This window comes from Mobula hypostoma, chromosome 11 (genome assembly GCF_963921235.1).
Source record: "Mobula hypostoma chromosome 11, sMobHyp1.1, whole genome shotgun sequence".
Classification (NCBI taxonomy): domain Eukaryota; kingdom Metazoa; phylum Chordata; class Chondrichthyes; order Myliobatiformes; family Myliobatidae; genus Mobula; species Mobula hypostoma.
The window spans coordinates 27,849,975-27,870,336 of record NC_086107.1 but is presented as its reverse complement, the minus strand read 5'-3'; the positions used below and the strand labels follow the sequence as shown (position 1 = coordinate 27,870,336).

General features: G+C 38.3%; 1 protein-coding gene across 1 annotated transcript in view; it reads left to right on the top strand.

Annotated features, from left to right (window-relative positions):
* The window catches only part of hsd17b12a (hydroxysteroid (17-beta) dehydrogenase 12a), a 196,842-nt gene that overhangs the window by 167,863 nt on the left and 8,617 nt on the right, over positions 1-20,362 (top strand). The window contains exons 9-10 of the mRNA XM_063061789.1: positions 1,790-1,855; positions 10,783-10,932. Of these exons, the coding sequence (XP_062917859.1) occupies positions 1,790-1,855; positions 10,783-10,932 (216 nt within the window). The remainder of the gene's footprint in view (positions 1-1,789; positions 1,856-10,782; positions 10,933-20,362) is intronic.

The window sequence follows — 20,362 nt, the reverse complement described above, 5'->3', positions numbered from 1 at the left end:
GGGGAAGAAAGCAAACCGTTAAATCCTTGTTACTTCTGAAGCGCAGGACTGAGGAATCTGTAAATGAGGTGTAGCTGGATTTTCAGAAGCCATGAATTTGTTAAAAAGTTTAGGATGTTGGGATTAGTTGACCACCTATGTATAGAGAATAGATTATTTGAAAATGAGATGGAATTAACTAATTTATTGTTGTGTATCAAGCTTTACCATTGCAGTGCCAAATGGATCAGTACTGGATCTAATTAGGAGACTTGCTAGTAGGTTGGATAAAAGACTGGCAAGTAATGTGTCAAGCAACATTACTTTAAGTTAAAGAATTGTGTGGAGGACAATCTATAAAGAGTATTAAAATGATTCCATGGGCAGTATGGTATAGGGAAATGTAGAGTTAATTTTGGTAGATGTTATTAAAGAATAGAAAACTTTAAATGGTGCAAAAAGCATCTCCCAGGAATCATGACATCCTTTTGCAGACAAAGTTAGCTACTACTTTGGCATGCTTTGCTGTAAGGCATTTGGAATGTGAGAGTAATGAATTTCTGTCGATAATGAGCAGAACTTTGAGAACACATTTGAGATACTATGTATAGCTTGGTTCTTGGAAAGAAAGTTGCCTTGAAAATGGTGTAACATTGGTTCGTGAGATTAATCTCTAACTTGAGAATGTTTACCCTGAAGCAAGATTGAGTTGGAATGATTTGTACTTTAGAAATTTAGAAGATTTGTCTCCTTAGTAAATATATACATTTATAATGATTGTCGTTCCAAGATGCTACAAGGAGGTCACTTGAAATATTGCAAACAAAAACTTGGTTAAATAGGCCTGGGTACATTAACTGAGATAAATGAGGTGGAGGGGCCAGGATTTAGAATAGTTATTCCAAGAATGATTAAAGCATTGTCAGAAGTGGTGTGATTTTTTTTTAAGTCCAGTGAAAAGCAAAGGATGAGATCAAGACTACAGACCTCATGGGAATGATTTAGGACAGGAGGAAGTAGGGTGAAACAGAAGACATTTGAATGAAAGCATGAGAATTAAAAAAAAATTTGTTGTTCAACTTGCCATTATCATAAGCTCGAAATTGCTGTAATATACAGTACTGGGGCAGGTAAGGATGCTTGGCAGAATTTTTCTGCAGTAACTTCAAGATGTGAGAGTATTCAAGTTAGGAATGCAAGTGTGGATGAGGTTCTCAACAATAAACAATCAACGGTAAATGCAGAGTCTGAATATCATGAGTGATGTAATGAAATTAAGATTACAAATAATCCAGTTCAGCTTTGCTATCTTGAGACATATTTATGATTGTTTAGGGTCTGCATGTAGTCAAGGTCGTATCTTTTGACTAATGTAATACCAGTGTGACCTATGAAGAAAAGTCAATGCTGGCAATCCTTTTGCAATGATTTATAGTCAACCATAGACCAAAATAGCACGTGTACAAGACCTTCAGTTCAACAAGTCCATACTGACCATGGTCACGTCTCATTGAAGTGCACAGAGTTCTGGAAGTATTTAAAGGGATTATTATAATTGGTGTTTTTCTTGCTGGAGCTAGGGAGCACATTCTCAGAATAGGTGTTTTTAGGAAAGATTTTGAAGCTTTTCCTACTGTGGTCAGATACAGAGATCTTTCAGGCTCTGATTTCAGTGCAGAGCTTGCCAGTTCTATCTAAATTCCTGACTTTGGGACAATACACCAGGTTTGAAGTTCCAAAACCAAGTTTTTTTTTATGTTCGATCTGGAACAATAAATTAATTTCTCTCCCAATTCCTTTTTATTTCCAGGCATTTGTAGATTTTTTTTCACAAGCACTCCATGCTGAATACAAGGGAAAGGGGATCATTGTCCAGGTAAGCAGAGCTTATTTTGGGAAAGTACCCTTGTGGTTACTATAGGAACAACTGCGGTCATAGCAACTAATAAATCAGATTCTGAACTGGTACCATAACATGGCAAGAAAAGAGGAGTAATGAGTGCTGCTGGTGAAATGAAGGTGTATGATGTTAAAAACAGATCATAAATGGAATGTCTTCATTTACAAAAACTATCATTGTGTTGATTTTAAATAAATTTCCCCAAATATTTTATTGCTTCTCCCTCAGGCAGTGGAATTATCCTCTTCTTAGCTTCATTTGGTTTCTGTAAAGTTTTCAATGCTAGTGCCTGACTGAAAGACTTTTTCATCAACTTTTTTGAAACTGTTGCATCAATAACAAATGGTGGTTGCTTGAGTATAATCCATAATTATGTTAAAAGATGTGAGGGCAACATACAAACCTTGGGAACTTTTAATGGGAAAAAACATTAAAATAACATCCTTTTGTTGCATTTTATAAGTTTTCCAATTTAAAATGTGTCCAAAACATTCCAGAAGTTTCAGCTGATGAAATTAATCCACTGCTTTCTGCTTTATAGATGTTTATAATTCAGTCACATGTTTGACGTGTGATTTAACAAAAATAACAAATGTAATTGATTAACAAGGTTTAACAAAAAATATTTATTCCATTCAAGAGGCCAATAAGAGGTACAGTGAGTGGAAACAAAATTTGTAAAATTATGGCTGAGGATCATCTGTTATTTTGTTACTTGATTTGAATGTTTGATATTTACTTTGAATACCCAGGGTTTCTATTCCCTAGAATTTGAATTTTTAATTTTATGTAAAAAAAATACTTGCATACTCTATTCAGCCAGTTAGATTGCAATTGCAAAAGATTTTTATTATTGCTCTTGTGGCACTAGATGGAGTAAGTCGCATTTTGGCTTTGCTCCGTTCATTTTTCAGTCTTTTTACCACCCTTTTACTATCTATATTAAAGTGTTTATAACACTTTTATGTGCTTGAACTTTGATTTTTAATCGCTGAAATGAGTACCAGAGGGAAAAAGGCATTAGCCGAAGGCAAGAAAGCCGGTAATGGAAATGGAAAGAAAGAAGGTGACTCTCAACAGCCTAAGTCTCAACTCACTTTGGAGTCTATGTCGAAGCTCCTGGATGATAAATTCGATACAAGACTTTCTAATTGGGAAGTATTGTTAAAGGAGATCAAAAGTAGACTGGGAGCACTTAAGCGGGAGTGTGAAAAACAACAACGGCAAATCTCCGAACTCGATGAAGCTGGTAGATAGAGAGACCACAAGCTAGATTTGTTGGAAAAGAAAATAACTTCGACCACTCAAACACTGGAACAATATAAAGCTAAGATTATTGTCCTGGAAAATTGCAGTCATAGACAGAATTTGCAAATAATAGGACTCTGTGAAGACGTTGAGAGTGGTGATCTTACTAAATTTTTTTCTCACTTTTTTAACGGACGTGTTCGGCTCCGAAGTTTTTCTACTTCCCCTATACTTGATCGCGCCCACCGGGCTTTAAGAGCAAAACCCCCTAAAGAACTGAAACCTCAACCTGTCATACTCCGATTCCACTATGTGCATAGCAAGGAGCATTTCATTCGAATTGCCCGTCGAAAAGGGATTATTGAATACCGAGATCTCAAGTTTCAACATCTACTGTACATAATATTGTGAAAAGAATCAGAGAGTTCAGAGACATATCAGTGCGTAAAGGGCAAGGTCAGAAAGCACTGTTGAATGCGCGTGATCTTCGACCCCTCAGACGGCACTGCCTAAGAAACCGCCATGCTACTGTGATAATTATAGCCACCTGGGCTCGGGAGTACTTCGGAAAACCATTGTCACTCGACACAGTCCGTCGCTGCATCCAGAAATGCAACTTGAAACTGTATTACGCAAGGAGGAAGCCATACATCAACTCTATGCAGAAACGCCGGCGAGTTCTCTGGGCCCGAGCTCATCTCCGATGGACTGAAAGACTGTGGAACTGTGTGCTGTGGTCAGCTGAGTCCACATTTCAACTAGTTTTCTGAAAAAATGGGCGTCGAGTTCTCCGTGCCAAAGATGAAAACGACCATCCAGATTGTTAACAGCAAAAGGTGCAAAAGCCAGCATCTGTGATGGTATGGGGGTGCATCAGTGCCCACAGCATGGGTGAGTTGCATGTATGTGAAGGGTACCATTGACTCTGAGGCATATATTAGGATTTTAGAGAGACATATGTGGCCATCAAGGCGACATCTCTTCTCGGGACGTCTGTGCTTATTTCAGCAGGACAATGCCAGACCACATTCTGCACGGGCTACAACAGCGTGGCTTTGTAGACACAGAGTGCGTGTGCTTGACTGGCCTGCTGCCAGTCCAGATCTATCTCCTATTGAAAATGTATGGTGCATCATGAAGAGGAGAATCAGACAACAGAGACCACGGACTGTTGACCAGCTGAAGTCTTATATCAAGCAAGAATGGACAAAATTTCCAATTGCAAATCTACTACAATTAGTATCCTCAGTTCCAAAACGATAAAAAAGTGTTATTAAAAGGAAAGGTGATGTAACACAATGGTAAACAAGCCTCTGTCCCAACTTTTGTCGAGTGTGTTGCAGCCATCAAATTCTAAATTTGTGTATGTTTACAAAATGCAATTAAGTTGGTCAGTAAAACTGTTGAAAATCTTTTCTTTGTACTTTTGTCTGTTAAATAAAGGTTCATGTGAATTAACATAACACAGATTTTTGTTTTTATTGCATTTTGGAAAATATCCCAACTTTTCTGGAAATGGGGTTTGTACTTGCTCAGTTTAGTAGTTTTTATAGTTATAAATTGAATCTTAATACTGTAAGAGTGAGCTTTTTCCATTAAATATGCAAACTATAGACGATCACCATTTAAACTGGTTACTGATTATTTTACTTATTTGGGTGTTAAAATTACTAAGAAGCATAAGGATCTATTTAAAGTTAACTTTTTACCCTTAATTGATCATGTCAAACAACTGCTTACTAAATGGCCCCCATTGTCCTTATCATTGATTGGTCGAATCCATGCTATTAAGATGAATATTTTACCTAAATTTCTGTATCTATTTCAGGCGGTACCAATCTTCATCTCTAATTCCTTTTTTGATATTATTAATTCTAAAATTCCTTCATATATATGGCAGAATAAAAATCCTAGATTAAATAAGAAATATTTACAGAAATCAAAAAAGGTTGGCATTTTGGCATTGCCAAACCTTAGATTCTGTTATTGGGCAATTCATATTGGATATCTACCGTTCTGGACACACAATTTGGATGAAATTCAATGTCCACGATGGGTGACCCTCGAGTCTGAGTCTGTACAAGGGTTCTCATTGGCTTCTATTTTACGGGCTCTGCTTCCCTTTGCACTTACTAAACTGAATAAACAAACGATTAATCCAATAATTAAACATACAATATGAATATGGTTTCAATTTCGTAAATTTTTTGGATTGAATAAATTTATCCTCTCAAGTCCTATTATATCCATTTTTTTTCTTCCAGCCATCCAGAACTGATCAAGCTTTTCTTTTCTGGAAAACGAAGGGAATAATATGTTTTTGTGATTTATTCATGGATATTTGTCTCATGTCCTTTGAACAGTTGTCTAATAAATATAATTTGCCCAGATCACATTTTTTCAGATATTTACAGGTTAGAAACTTTTTGAAGGTTATTTTACCTACTTTTCCAATATCACATCAAACTGAAATTACAGAAAATATTTTAGGTTTAAATCCCTATCAGAAGAGTTTAATAGCAATTGTTTATCATTTAATTACGAAAATATGTTTAGGTATGTCTGATAAAATTAAGAATGAAAGGGAAAGAGAACTTCAGATATCTTTACCCATAGAGAAATGGGAGAAAGTTCTCCAACTGGTTAACACTTCTTCAATGTGTGCCAGACACGCTTTGATACAGCTTAAGGTGGTTCATAGGGCCCAGCTGTCTAAGGATAAGTTAGCTCATGTCCTGTCTGTGACAGATGTAATTCTGAGGTAGCTTCCTTGACACATATGTTCTGGTCTTGCCCTCGTTTGGAAAAATATTGGAAAGACATTTTTGATATTATTTCAGTAGTTTTGCATATTGATTTACAACCTCAACCTATTACTGCAGTTTTTGGACTACCAATGATAGACTATTTCAGCTTGTCGTTTGACTGTATTTGTTACATTAATAGCCAGATTTAAATGGAAAGATTCTAATCCCCCTACTATATTTCAATGGTTTTCCCAAACTTTAACATGTTTAAACTTGGAAAAAATTAGGAGTGGGTAAATTGATGGAAAGTATTCTTAGAGATGGTATACATAATTATCTGGATAGACAGGGTCTGATTGGGAACAGTCAGCATGGATTTGCGCGTGGAAGATGATGTTTGACAGATCATTGAATTTTTTGATGAGGTTACTAAGAAAGTTGACGGAGGTAAAGCGGTGGATGTTGTCTATATGGACTTCAGTAAGGCCTTTGACAAGGTTCCACACGGAAGGTTAGTTCGGAAGGTTCAATCGTTAGGCATTAATATGGAAGTGGTAAAATGGATTCAGCAGTGGCTAGATGGGAGACACCAGAGAGTAGTGGTGGATAATTGTGTGTCAGATTGGAGGACGGTGTGTAGAGGTGTGCCTCAGGGATCTGTACTGGGTCCAATGTTGTTTGTCATATACATTAATGATCTGGGTGATGGGATGGTAAATTGGATTAGTAAGTATGCAGATGATACTAAGATAGGTAGCGTTGTGGATGATGAGGTAGGTTTTCAAAGCTTGCAGAGAGATTTAGGCCAGTTAGAAGAGTGGGCTGAAAGATGGTAGATGAAGTTTAATGCTGAAAAATGTGAGGTGCTACATTTTGGTAGGACTAATCAAAATAGGACATACATGGTAAATGGTAGGGCATTGAAGATTGCTGTAGAACAGAGGGATCTAGGAATAATGGTGCATAGTTCCCTGAAGGTGGAATCTCATGTGGTTAGGGTGGTGAAGAAAGCTTTTGGTATGCTGGCCTTTATTAATCAGAGCATTGAGTATAGGAGTTGGGATGTAATGTTGAAATTGTATAGGGCATTGGTAAGGCCAATTTTGGAGTATTGTGTACAGTTCTGGTCACCGAATTATAGGAAAAATCTCAATAAAATTGAGAGAGTACAGAGGAGGTTTACTAAAATGTTGCCTGGTTTTCATCTCCTAAGTTACAGAAAAAGGTTGAACAAGTTAGGTCTTTATTCTTTGGAGCGTAGAAGGTTGAGGGGTGACTTGATAGAGATGTTTAAAATTATGAGGGAGATTGATAGAGTTGACGTGGATAGGCCTTTTCCATTGAGAGTGGGGAAAATTCAAACAAGAGGACATGAGTTGAGAGTTAAAGGGCAAAAGTTTAGGGGTAACATGAGGGGGAACTTCTTCACTTAGAGAGTGGTAGCTGTGTGGAATGAGCTTCCAGCAGAAGTGGTTGAGGCAGGTTCGATGTTGTCGTTTAAAGTTAAATTGGATAGATATATGGACAGGAAAGGAATGGAGAGTTATGGGCTGAGTAAGAGTTTGGCACGGACTAGAAGGGCGGAGATGGCCTGTTTCCGTGCTGTAATTGTTATATGGTTATATGGTACCACCAATCCTTTGGTTACTTTTCAAGAAACATGGAGGCCATTTATACAGCATTTTCATATGATGTAAGTTGACCTTTTCCGAATCCTTTTTAATAACTTTTTGTTTGTGTGTAGAGGAGCGGAGTTAATGACAAATAATGATTTTAACCGATGAAATATGGCATCCCAGTCTTTGTTTTTTTAGTATAGGGGGTAAAAGCTTTTTTTTTTTTGGAATCTTTTTCACGTTCAGTTATTAAGAGATTGGGAGGTTTAAATTAAATATGTTACTCGGCGTCTGTGTACGTTAACTGTTATTAATGTAATCCCGATCTCTTTGTATTATTATCATTGTTATGTTTATCAATTTGAAACTCAATAAAAAAGATTAAAAAAGAAAAATTTTTGTTATCAACTTTCTAAATTAACTCTCATTCATTCTTACTCCTCGTTTCATGTTTATGTTAGAACAAACACTCCAATAGATGGTTCACCTTATGCTAGAAAATGTTTAAAATCAAAATAAACTTCACTTTCTCAACTTAAACATTAAATATAACAAACTTCACACTGCAGAATATTTAACTTGGACCTTCTTCGATATGTCAAAATAACAGGATGATGCAGTACTTCGAAAGCTATATAGTGAAATTAATTCTAGACTTGTGCTTTCTTCGAGTTGAACTGTAATACTACGACAAAAGCATCATGACTTGTCAGACATTTGGAAGCAAATTAAAATATTTCTACCTCACTCATCAAGGAATTATCAACCTGACTTTTCATCCCATTGCGACAAGTCATGAATTTCATTTTCAGTTATTATACCTTGTATAAGCAACATAGAGGCAATCAAGATAGCAGTCAGATTATCAATAGTATAATTAATTTTTATTAATCTTTTAGGTAAGGAAATCTAGCAACACTTTGATTTGTCATGTGTATGTCTCTGCATTCCATAAGAAATTCTCTGCAGCAACTGTTAAAGAACCTAAGAAAACAATGGGCTGTCTGACTTCTGGTACCTGCTCTACCATTTAGTAAAACTGGGTAATTTTGTACCTCAACTTAACTTGCTTGTATTACTCCCACATTTTTGGCAGATTTTTGAATATTAAGGGAATCATTCTCTTTTAAATGTACTGAATACAGCACTTTTGAGGAGAGAATTTCTGAGATCTGTTAAGGTATTCTATAGTTTATTTTGGTGTTGATTTCCTGATTCTAGGTATATTCCAGGAATTCCAGGTGCATTCTCACCAGAGCACTCTTCAGTTCCAATGAGATTCAATGTACTCTTACTGAAATTCACTTGCAATAACGGTTAATGTATTATTTGCCTTGAAAACAAAGGGGAGGGAGAAGAAATGTCTGAATGAAAGATGCAGTGGCACCTGGAAGGTTTGAGAGCTAAAACTACTGGCTACTCTTCTAAGTATGCTACTTCTTCTGAACTATGATCGATTGCAGCCTGCAGTTTCCCTTTTAAGAATGGATTTTAGGATAGACTGAATGGTCTGGTACATCTGTGATCTCCTGGGGCATGGATGAGATTCTGTGCCCATTCCTAATGGTAGAACATGAACATGTGGTTGGCTCCATTACTTTGCACCAATTAAAACATTGAGCAAGATTAAAATCGTTGAGGATGATAGCAGAGGATGAACAGATGCTCAGTGCCATCTGCCTGTGTTAGACTGGTCTCTTTCACTGCAGCCAGTGGGCAGAAGGTGCAGGCGTCTTGGGTTGCACACCACCGGGTTCGGGAGTGGCTGTACTCTGCAGCCATCGGGCTTCTATGGAAGTGCTCGCCTCAGCGCTGAATGTGCTCCATAGTTTTGGACTCGCTTCAGAGACTGTACTTCATATTTCTTGTTTTTTTTTAACTATTGCACGATTTGATGGGAGCGCTTCAGCACTGCACTGACTCTGCAGCTGTGGCCTGCAGCCAGTGGCACAACACTGAGGACTTACATTCGGAGATGTAGGGTGTTTGGTCTTGTGTGGTTTCCTTCTTTCTTTGAACGGGTTCTATGTTTCTTTGTTTTGTGGCTGTATGCAAGACACATCTCAAGGTTGTATACTGAATACATACTTTGATAATAAATGTACAGTACTTGAACTCTGAATTTGTTCATACATGGTTTTATCAATTTCCTTAACTCCCTTAATGAAAGAAACATCTCCACCTTCTGCAGGGCCTTTGGCTAATTTACTGTACACTTAGAGTAATCTACTTGTAACGTCACAGACCTAACAAACACAGTAGTGTAGAGTAAACTATACTTAGTCTTTGCCCATCTATCTATTGCTGAGTCATAGTAATAAAAAGATAAAATGGTGGCATGATACAATCCTTGTGGTGAAAGTGTTCCATTTTTCTGTCATTGGCACGTTATCCTATGAGTCAGATCAAAGTTCTGCCAGTTCTAGTTGTGAATACTGAACAATTAAACTGTTGAAAGCAAATTGGAGTCAGAGAAAAGTAGAGCACAGAAACAGGCCATTTGGCCCATCTAGTCTGTGCTGAACCATTTAAGAATCATCTCCATTGTTGTCAGTAGCCGAGCCCAAACCTCCCTAATGTTTCACTGCACAGCCACCATTTAACTGGCTATAGTTTGTACTATTTACAAAATGCACTGAGTTAAGTTGCCAAGACTGGGTAAATAGCACCTGCCAGCCCCTGGTCTTGTCCACTCATGGAAACAAAGCAACAGGTGCAATTCCTTTCAGCTGCATTCTTTCCAGCAGGTCAAGTTGGCATAGCACTACTTTTAAGGCAATTTGTATGAATAATGGGTTTGTTAGCAACTTGTGCATTACTGAGAATAACATTATTTTAAAAGATATTGTTTATTTACTTTGGACTAATAACTTATCCAGAATACCGAGTGCAAATCATTCATTTGCTCTTGGGAGACACATCATCTTTGTTAGCTTAAAATAAATTTGGTTGTTTTTCTTATAACTGTAGAGAAAGTTTATGTAACTTTCTTTTAAATTAAAAGCCAAGAGTTCTTTCTAATATGAAGGCTCATGATGGTCCTTATTTGCACCATCTAGTGGTCAATATTAAAATTTCCTTTCCTGAGTTTCTTAAACTAGTATTTTAAGTGCACTATATTGCTGAAAGGTTACTGTGCAGATAAAGGAGAATGAGGATGAAGTTATAATCAGTTTGCCATTATCCTATTAAATAACGATGCACACTTGAGGGCCAGAGTGGTCAGTTCCTAATTTATTTGTGCTTTAGAATTCTTAAACTGGCTTTTTACATTGTATTTTCTTTGTTTTAGAGCATACTTCCATTCTTTGTGACAACAAAATTGAGTAAGATACGTAAATCAGGTGTGGCTGTACCAAGTCCAGAAACATATGTAAAAGCTGCTTTGAACACAGTTGGCCTTCAAATGCAGACAAATGGTTATTTACCACATGCAATAACGGTAAGAAAGCCGATTTTCTCCCCCCCCCCCATTAGTTATGCAATTTGTTTTAATGCATCTTTAAAATATTTAATTTTCCTGTATTATTTTGTGTTGTAAAGTATTTTGGGTATGATTAGATGGCTACCATGTGGTTTGGGTATTGGCAGTCTTTTTGTCCAAAAAACTGGACAGGTTGCTATTTTTAATGTGTGACTGGTTATTCGTTGACTTTTTGAAATTGGAGATGCTCGTGAATGTCATTCTCCTTGTTGTATGTTTTTCATTGCAGTTTGAAATAAACTGCTAATATAACCACACTGGGTTCTCTCATCCTGTCATCTCAATTGACTTCTGTTAAGTTGATATTTAGTTTTTTTTAACTTAAAATATTTGTGGCTCTGTTCCTATGCCTGAGGGAAAATACAGACCAAGGGAGTATTATGTCTGTTTCTAGTGTCAATTTTTATTGTTAAACTTGCACAGTCTATTAAGCAAAATTCCTAAAATTATAATGAATTCAGCAAGAAAATGAATTTAACTATTTGTCATTTCTCAGACTGAAACTTTTTTTTGCATTATTACCACTGCATCTTTTCATGTCTGCTTTGAAAGTCAAAATCACTGCCCGTGATTAACAGCTTAGGCGTTCAGCGATGCACATTTATAGGAAATGATCATTGAGACTTGCAGTCAAATACTTGTCTGATATTCTGAGTCCCATTAACCTTGACATCCTGAAAGCAAGTTCTAGGTATATAAAATGTACAATTTAAGCATTTTAACACATTTATCTGTTGCTGCAGACCCTTAATTTCAATGGCTGTTATATCTGATTGGCTTGGCTTGGCTTGTGAGACTTGGTCTGTCCTATATCCTACATCAAATGTGCTACCTTTATTGACAATTGTTCAGCTTTAATTAGTAGTTGAATCCTCCGCCACTAAATTTCTGCTTTAGCCAATAAGACCATAAGATATAGGAGCAGAATTAGGCCATTTGGCCTATCAAGTCTGCTCCACTATTTCATCATGACTGATCCAATTTTCCTGTCAGCCTCAATCTTCTGCCTTCTCCCCATATCCCTTCATGCCCTGACCAATCAAGAATCTATCAACCTCTGCCTTAAATATACATAACCACTTGGCCTCCACAGCTGCCTGTGGCAAAGAATTCCACAGCTTCACCACAGTAATCCTGCACAGCACCATTGTTCAGACATGCCAAGCAGCATGCAAGGGAAAGACCTTTGGTCAATGACCTTAATGAGAATTGAAAAGTGTTAAAGGTAAACAGCTTTAAGTTGCATCAAAGCAGATACACCCTAAATTCAGAAAAGTCTATGCAACCATTATTGCAGTAGCAGGATGTGAGTGTTGCTGACAAACCCAGCAAGGTACTGTTCATCGCTTACTACCTGTTGAATGAGTTGTCTGCTAGGCCAAATCAGTGTAGCTAAGTGAACACAGTGGTGAGGGTCTGGAGCAGCATATAGTCCTTACCAGGTAAGAATGGCAAATATCTTTCTGCAAGGACCTTAATGAAGGAGATGAATTGTATGATCATCCTTTAGTTTTGATGTTCACAGTTACTGATTCAATATTTAGTTATTACTTGAACTTTAAATATCTCGGTTAGTGTGGGAGGATTGAAATATTTCCATGTATATGTAAGAGAATTATTATAATGGAATAGTCTGTGACAATAGGGATGATAATGCAAGACAAAAGTGTGTAGTTTCCAGGATAAGATGGGTCTAGAGCAGGGGTTCCCAACCTGGGGCCCACAGACCCCTCAGTTAATGGTAGGCATCCGTGGCATAAGAAAGGTTGGGAGCCCCTGGCCCATAGAATGTTTGATGGGACAGGTTTATTTGTAGTAGTTGATAGAAGCCCAAAGATTGTAGTGTGCTTAATCAAAAGAAAAGGTTATGTTCCTCAAACTTCTATTGAGTGGAAAGCGTCCAGTGCGTCCAGTGGAAAGCGGCCAGTGCGTGAGTGGGCCAGTGAAGGAGTGGAGCTTTGAGGCTTTGACTCGAGAGATTCTGGCAGTTCGTCTGTGCAATCAAGTCAATCGAGATTTGAATAGATTAGCAGAAAGCCGTTGATTAGAGAATCAAGATTTGAATAGCTCAGACTCAGCAGAAAGCACCTGATTGGGCCGTCGAGGTCAGGTGACCAAACATTTTGAAAAGCTCAAACAGATAAACAGAGGGATAGCTCAAGCAAAGCGGCCAGTGCGCGAGTGGGCCAGTGAGGGAGTGGAGCTTTGAGGCTTCGACGAGAAGAGGCGGAGGACAAGCTAGCTCGCAGTTAGTTTTTACAATGTCTCCTGAGATGGTGATGTGCCTCTCATGTGAGATGTGGCAGTCTTGGGGGAACTCCCCTCTCCCGCAGAGTCACATCTGCCAGAAGTGCATACGGCTGGGCGATCTGGAAGACCATGTAAGGAATCTGGAGCAGCAGCTGGATGACCTTCGACTCATAAGGGAGAATGAGGCAGTCATAGATGAGAGCTACAGGGAGGTAGTCACACCTAGGCTGTCGGAAGCAGGTTGTTGGGTGACAGTCAGAGGGGGGAAAGCGAAGGTGAGCAGACAGATAGTGCAGAGCACCCCTGTAGCTATTCCCCTGAATAATAAGTTGACCGCCCTGGATACTGTTGGCGGGGATGACCGACCAGGTGTGAGCCATGGTGGCAGGGCCTCTGGCACTGAGTCTGACCCAGTGGTGCAGAAAGGTGGGACGGCGAAGAGGAGAGCTGTCATCATTGGAGACTCTATAGTCAGGGGAGCAGACAGGAGATTTTGTGGATGTGAGAAGGACACCCACATGGTTTGTTGCCTCTCGGGTGCCAGGGTCTGGGATGTCTCTGACCGGGTGCATGACATCCTGGTACGAGAGGGAAAGCAACCAGAAGTCGTGATACATGTTGGGACCAACGACATAGGCAGGAAGAGGGATGAGGTCCTGAAGTGTGAGTTTCAGGAATTAGGCAGAAGGCTGAAGAACAGGACCTCAAGGGTGACGTTCTCAGGGTTGCTGCCATTGCTACGTGACAGTGATGGTAAGAATTGGAGGAGATGGCAGTTGAATGCGTGGCTGAGGAGTTGGTGCAGGGAGCAGGGTTTTAGGTTTTTAGATCATTAGGATCTCTTCTGGGGAAGGTGGGACCTGTACAGATTGGATGGGTTGCACCTGAACTCGAGGGGGAGCAATATCCTTGCAGGTAGGTTTGCAAGCATGGTTCGGGAGGGTTTAAACTAATTTGCAAGGGGGATGGGACCCAGAGCGATAGAGCAGTGAAAGAAGTGCATGGAGTAAAGCCAGATCTAACATACAGTGAGGCTTTGAGGAAAGAGAAGCAGAATAAAGGGTGTAAAGACAGTAAGGTAGAAGGGCTGAAATGTGTATACCTCAATGCAAGAAGCATCAGGAACAAAGGTGATGAACTGAGAGCTTGGATACATACATGGAATTATGATGTAGTGGCCATGACAGAGACTTGGCTGGCACCAGGGCAGGAATGGATTCTTAATATTCCTGGATTTCAGTGCTTTAAAAGGGATAGAGAGGGCGGAAAAAGGGGAGGAGGGGTGGCATTACTGGTCAGGGATACGATTACAGCTACAGAAAGGGTGGGTAATGTAGCAGGATCCTCTTTTGAGTCAATATGGGTGGAAGTCAGGAACAGGAAGGGAGCAGTTACTCTACTGGGGGTATTGTATAAGCCCCCTGGTAGCAGCAGAGATACAGAGGAGCAGATTGGGAGGCAGATTTTGGAAAGGTGCAAAAATAACAGGGTTGTTATCATGGGTGACTTTAACTTCCCTAATATTGATTGGCACCTGATTAGTTCCAAGGGTTTAGATGGAGCAGTTAAGTGTGTCCAGGATGGATTCCTGTCACAGTATGTGGACAGGCCGACCAGGGGGAATGCCATACTAGATCTAGTACTAGGTAATGAACCGGGTCAGGTCACAGATCTCTCAGTGGGTGAGCATCTGGGGGACAGTGACCACCGCTCCCTGGCCTTTATAATTATCATGGAAAAGGATAGAATCAAAGAGGACAGGAAAATTTTTAATTGGGGAAAGGCAAATTATGAGGCTATAAGGCTAGAACTTGCGGGTGTGAATTGGGATGATGTTTTTGCAGGGAAATGTACTATGGACATGCGGTCGATGTTTAGAGATTTCTTGCGGGATGTAAGGGATAAATTTGTCCCGGTGAGGAAGATAAAGAATGGTAGGGTGAAGGAACCATGGGTGACAAGTGAGGTGGAAAATCTAGTTAGGTGGAAGAAGGCAGCGTACATGAGGTTTAGGAAGCAAGGATCAGATGGGTCTATTGAGGAATATAGGGAAGCAAGAAAGGAGCTTAAGAAGGGGCTGAGAAGAGCAAGAAGGGGGCATGAGAAGGCCTTGGCGAGTAGGGTAAAGGAAAACCCCAAGGCATTCTTCAATTATGTGAAGAAAAAAAGGATGACAGGAGTGAAGGTAGGACCAATTAGAGATAAAGGTGGGAAGATGTGCCAGGAGGCTGTGGAAGTGAACGAGGTCCTCAATAAATACTTCTCTTCGGTATTCACCAATGAGAGGGAACTTGATGATGGTGAGGACAATATGACTGAGGTTGATGTTCTGGAGCATGTTGATATTAAGGGAGAGGAGGTGTTGAAGTTGTTAAAATACATTAGGACAGATAAGTCCCCGGGGCCTGACGGAATATTCCCCAGGCTGCTCCATGACGCGAGAGAAGAGATTGCTGAGCCTCTGGCTAGGATCTTTATGTCCTCGTTGTCCACGGGAGTGGGACTGGAGGATTGGAGGGAGGTGAACGTTGTTCCCTTGTTCAAAAAAGGTAGTAGGGATAGTCCTGGTGATTATAGACCAGTGAGCCTTATGTCTGTGGTGGGAAAGCTGTTGGAAAAGATTCTTAGAGATAGGATCTGTGGGTATTTAGAGAATCATGGTCTGATCAGGGACAGTCAGCATGGCTTTGTGAAGGGCAGATCGTGTCTAACAAGCCTGATAGAGTTCTTTGAGGAGGTGACCAGGCATACAGCTGAGAGTAGTGCAGTGGATGTGATCTATATGGATTTTAGTAAGGCATTTGACAAGGTTCCACACGGTAGGCTTATTCAGAAAGTTAGAAGGCATGGGATCCAGGGAAGTTTGGCCAGGTGGATTCAGAATTGGCTTGCCTGCAGAAGGCAGAGGGTGGTGGTGGAGGGAGTACATTCAGATTGGAGGATCATGACTAGTGGTGTCCCACAAGGATCTGTTCTGGGACCTCTACTTTTCGTGATTTTTATTAACGACCTGGATGTGGGGGTAGAAGGGTGGGTTGGCAAGTTTGCAGACGACACAAAGGTTGGTGGTGTTGTAGATAGTGTAGAGGATTGTCAAAGGTTGCAGAGAGACATTGATAGGATGCAGAAATGGGCTGAGAAGTGGCAGATGGAGTTCAACCGGAGAAGTGTGAGGTGGTACACTTTGGAAGGACAAACTCCAAGGCAGAGTACAAAGTAAATGGCAGGATACTTGGTAGTGTGGAGGAGCAGAGGGATCTGGGGGTACATGTCCACAGATCCCTGAAAGTTGCCTCACAGGTGGATAGGGTAGTTAAGAAAGCTTATGGGATGTTAGCTTTCATAAGTCGAGGGTTAGAGTTTAAGAGTCTTTCTTTCTTTTTAAATCTTTTTATTGAATAAGTATACAAAAAGGTAAACCATATAAACATTAATACAATGTTAAAATATAATAAAATTCCAGAAGGTATCAATACCAAAAAAAAACTACAAACAATGTAATTTAAACATAAAAAACCAAGATAACATAATAGTATACTAAATTTTATATATATATCAATGGAAAAAAAAGAAAAAAAACCCCCAAAAAAAACCCCACCGTGCAACTAACTAAAAGCAAAGCAAAGCAATGGGCTAACTTGAAACCAAACAGAGGTAAACTTAAAATCACGTCCTCAATCCCGACCTCCATTAAAAACAGTGAAAAAAAACAAGAAGGGTATGTATTGCATTAAATGAAAGTATCGAATAAAAGGTCCCCAAATCTGTTCAAATTTAAATGAAGAATCATAAAGGTTGCTTCTAATTTTCTCCAGATTCAAACATAAAATCGTCTGAGAGAACCAAAAAAAAGGTAGTTGGAGCATTAAGCTCTTTCCAATGTTGTAAAATACATCTTTTCGCCATTAAAGTAAGAAATGCAATCATTCTACGGGCTGAAGGGGAAAGATTACTAGAAATTTTAGGAAGTCCAAAGATAGCAGTAATAGGGTGAGGAGAGATATCTATATTTAATACCTTAGAAATAATATTAAAAATATCTCTCCAAAAAGTTTCCAAAGTAGGACAAGACCAAAACATATGAGTTAAAGAGGCTATCTGCCCCGAACATCTATCACAAAAAGGATTAATATGCAAGTAAAAACGCGCTAACTTATCTTTGGACATATGTGCTCCATGCACCACTTTAAATTGAATTAGGGAATGTTTAGCACAAATAGAGGAAGTATTAACTAATTGTAAAATCTGCCCCCAATCATCCACAGAAATGGTGAGCCCCAATTCCTGTTCCCAATCTACCCTAATCTTATCAAATGGAGCTTTCCTAAGTTTCATAATAATATTATAAATCATAGCCGATGCACCTTTCTGACATGGATTGAGGTTAATTATCGAATCTAAAATATATGTAGGAGGAAGCATTGGAAAGGAAGAAAGTATAGTACTTAGGAAATTTCTAACTTGTAAATATCTAAAAAAATGTATTCTTGATAAATTATATTTATTAGATAATTGTTCAAAAGACAAGGGAACCATCTAAAAATAAATCCAAAAACCGTAAAATACCCTTAGTCTTCCAGGTTTGAAAAGCGCGATCCGTAAAAGAGGGAGGAAAAAATATGTTACCTAAAATAGGAATCGCTAACCCGAATTGATTAAGATCAAAAAATTTTCTGAATTGAAACCAAATGCGCAAAGCATATTTAACTATCGGGTTAGAGACCTGCTTAAGGCGTTTCGAATCAAAAGGGAGAGAGGAGCCTAAAATAGAGCCAAGTGTATAACCCTGAACAGATTGTAGTTCCAATGCTACCCATTTAGGAATAGATAGTATATCCTGATCAAGTAACCAAAATTTCATATGTCGAATATTAATAGCCCAATAATAGAATCTAAAATTAGGTAATGCTAAACCTCCATCTCTCTTAGCTTTCTGTAAATGTATTTTACCCAGTCTCGGATTCTTATTCTGCCAAATAAATGAAGAAATTTTAGAGTCAACTTTATCAAAGAAAGATTTTGGAACAAAAATTGGTAATGCCTGAAACACATATAAAAATTTTGGCAAAAAAAACATCTTAACTGCATTAATACGACCAATCAAAGTTAAATATAAGGGAAACCATTTAGATGAAAGTTGAGTAATATGGTCTATTAATGGTAAAAAGTTAATCTTAAATAAATCTTTATATTTACAAGTAATTTTAATCCCAAGATAAGAAAAATAATTATCAATCAATTTAAATGGAAATTTGTAATATAAGGGAAGATGTTTATTAATCGGAAAGAGTTCACTCTTACTAAGATTTAATTTATAACCTGAAAAAAAACCAAATTGTGCTAATAACTCTAAAACAGCAGGAATGGATTTCTCAGGATTAGAAATATATAACAGTAAATCATCAGCATAGAGTGATAATTTATGGAACTTTAATCCCCGAGTTATCCCAGTAATATTTGAAGATTCTCGAATGGCAATTGCAAGAGGTTCTAAAGCAATATCAAATAATAGGGGACTGAGAGGACAGCCTTGTCGAGTACCTCGAAAGAGAGGAAAAAAAGGTGAGTTTAAAGAGTTAGTACAGACCGAGGCTACAGGGGAATGATATAACAGTTTAATCCAGGATATAAATTTCAAGCTAAAATTAAACATTTCAAGCACCTTAAATAAATAGGGCCATTCTACTCTATCAAAAGCTTTCTCGGCGTCTAGAGAAATAACACACTCAGGAACATTTTGTGAGGGAGTATAAACAATATTTAACAATGTACGAATATTATAAAAAGAGTAACGACCTTTAATAAAACCCGTTTGGTCTTCCGAAATAATAGAAGGAAGTACTTTTTCTAGTCTATTTGCTAATAACTTAGAAAAAACTTTAGAATCAACATTTAGTAAAGGTATTGGTCTATAAGATGCACATTGAGCAGGGTCTTTATCCTTCTTTAGTATTAAAGAAATTGACGCTCTATTAAAAGATTCAGGAAGTTTACCAAGTTTCAGAGAAGCCTCAAAGACCCTACAGAGCCAAGGGATCAATAAAGAAGCAAAACATTTATAAAATTCAACGGTAAACCCATCCGGGCCAGGAGCTTTCCCCAGATTCATAGAAAAAATAACATTCTTAATCTCATCCATAGTAATGGAAGTATCTAATATAGAAGACATATCCTGTGAAATCTTAGGGAAGTCTAACTTATCTAAAAAATCATTCATATATTTAGAATCTCGAGGAGACTCTGATTGATATAAAGAAGAATAAAAATCACAAAAGGTTTGATTAATCCCCACATGATCCAGTATCAATCGATCATTTCGGTCATAAATCTGATTGATTTGAGATTTAACATAATTAGATTTCAATTGATTAGCCAGCAGCTTGCCAATTTTGTCACTGTGAACATAAAATTCACTTCTTGTTTTCTTTAATTGGTTTACAATCGAGGACGATAGTAATAAACTGTGCTCCATTTGAAGTTCAGTTCTTTGTTTGTATAACTCCTCAGAAGGAGCCATAACATATTTCTTATCAATTTCTTTAATCTTGTCCACAATTGCCATCTCCTCCTGCTTCTGTTTCTTCCTCAAAACAGCAGAATACGAAATAATCTGACCACGAATATAGGCTTTAAAAGTGTCCCAAAGAGTGTTAACCGAGATATCCTCTGTATGATTAATTGTAAAAAAAAGCTCAATCTGTTCATTCATAAAGTTAACAAAGTCCGAATCCTGAAGCAACAGCGAATTAAAACGCCATTGTCTATTATTTTGTATATTGGCCATAATTTTAATAGAAAGCTTAAGTGGAGCATGATCCGAAATGGTTATAGAATCATAATCACATTTAATCACTGAAGGAATAAGACGAGAATCAATAAAAAAATAATCAATTCTTGAATAGGAATGATGAACATGTGAAAAGAAGGAAAAATCTTTTTCCTGAGGATGCAGAAAACGCCAAATGTCCATCGACCCAGAATCAGAAAGGAAAAAGTTAATCAAAGTTGCAGATTTATTAGGTAAGGTCCGTAAAGGAGCCAAACGGTCCAAAGCTGGAGACAAACAGGTATTAAGATCTCCGCCCCAGATCAATGAAAACTCGTTCAAATTCGGAAACTGATTAAACAATGATTTATA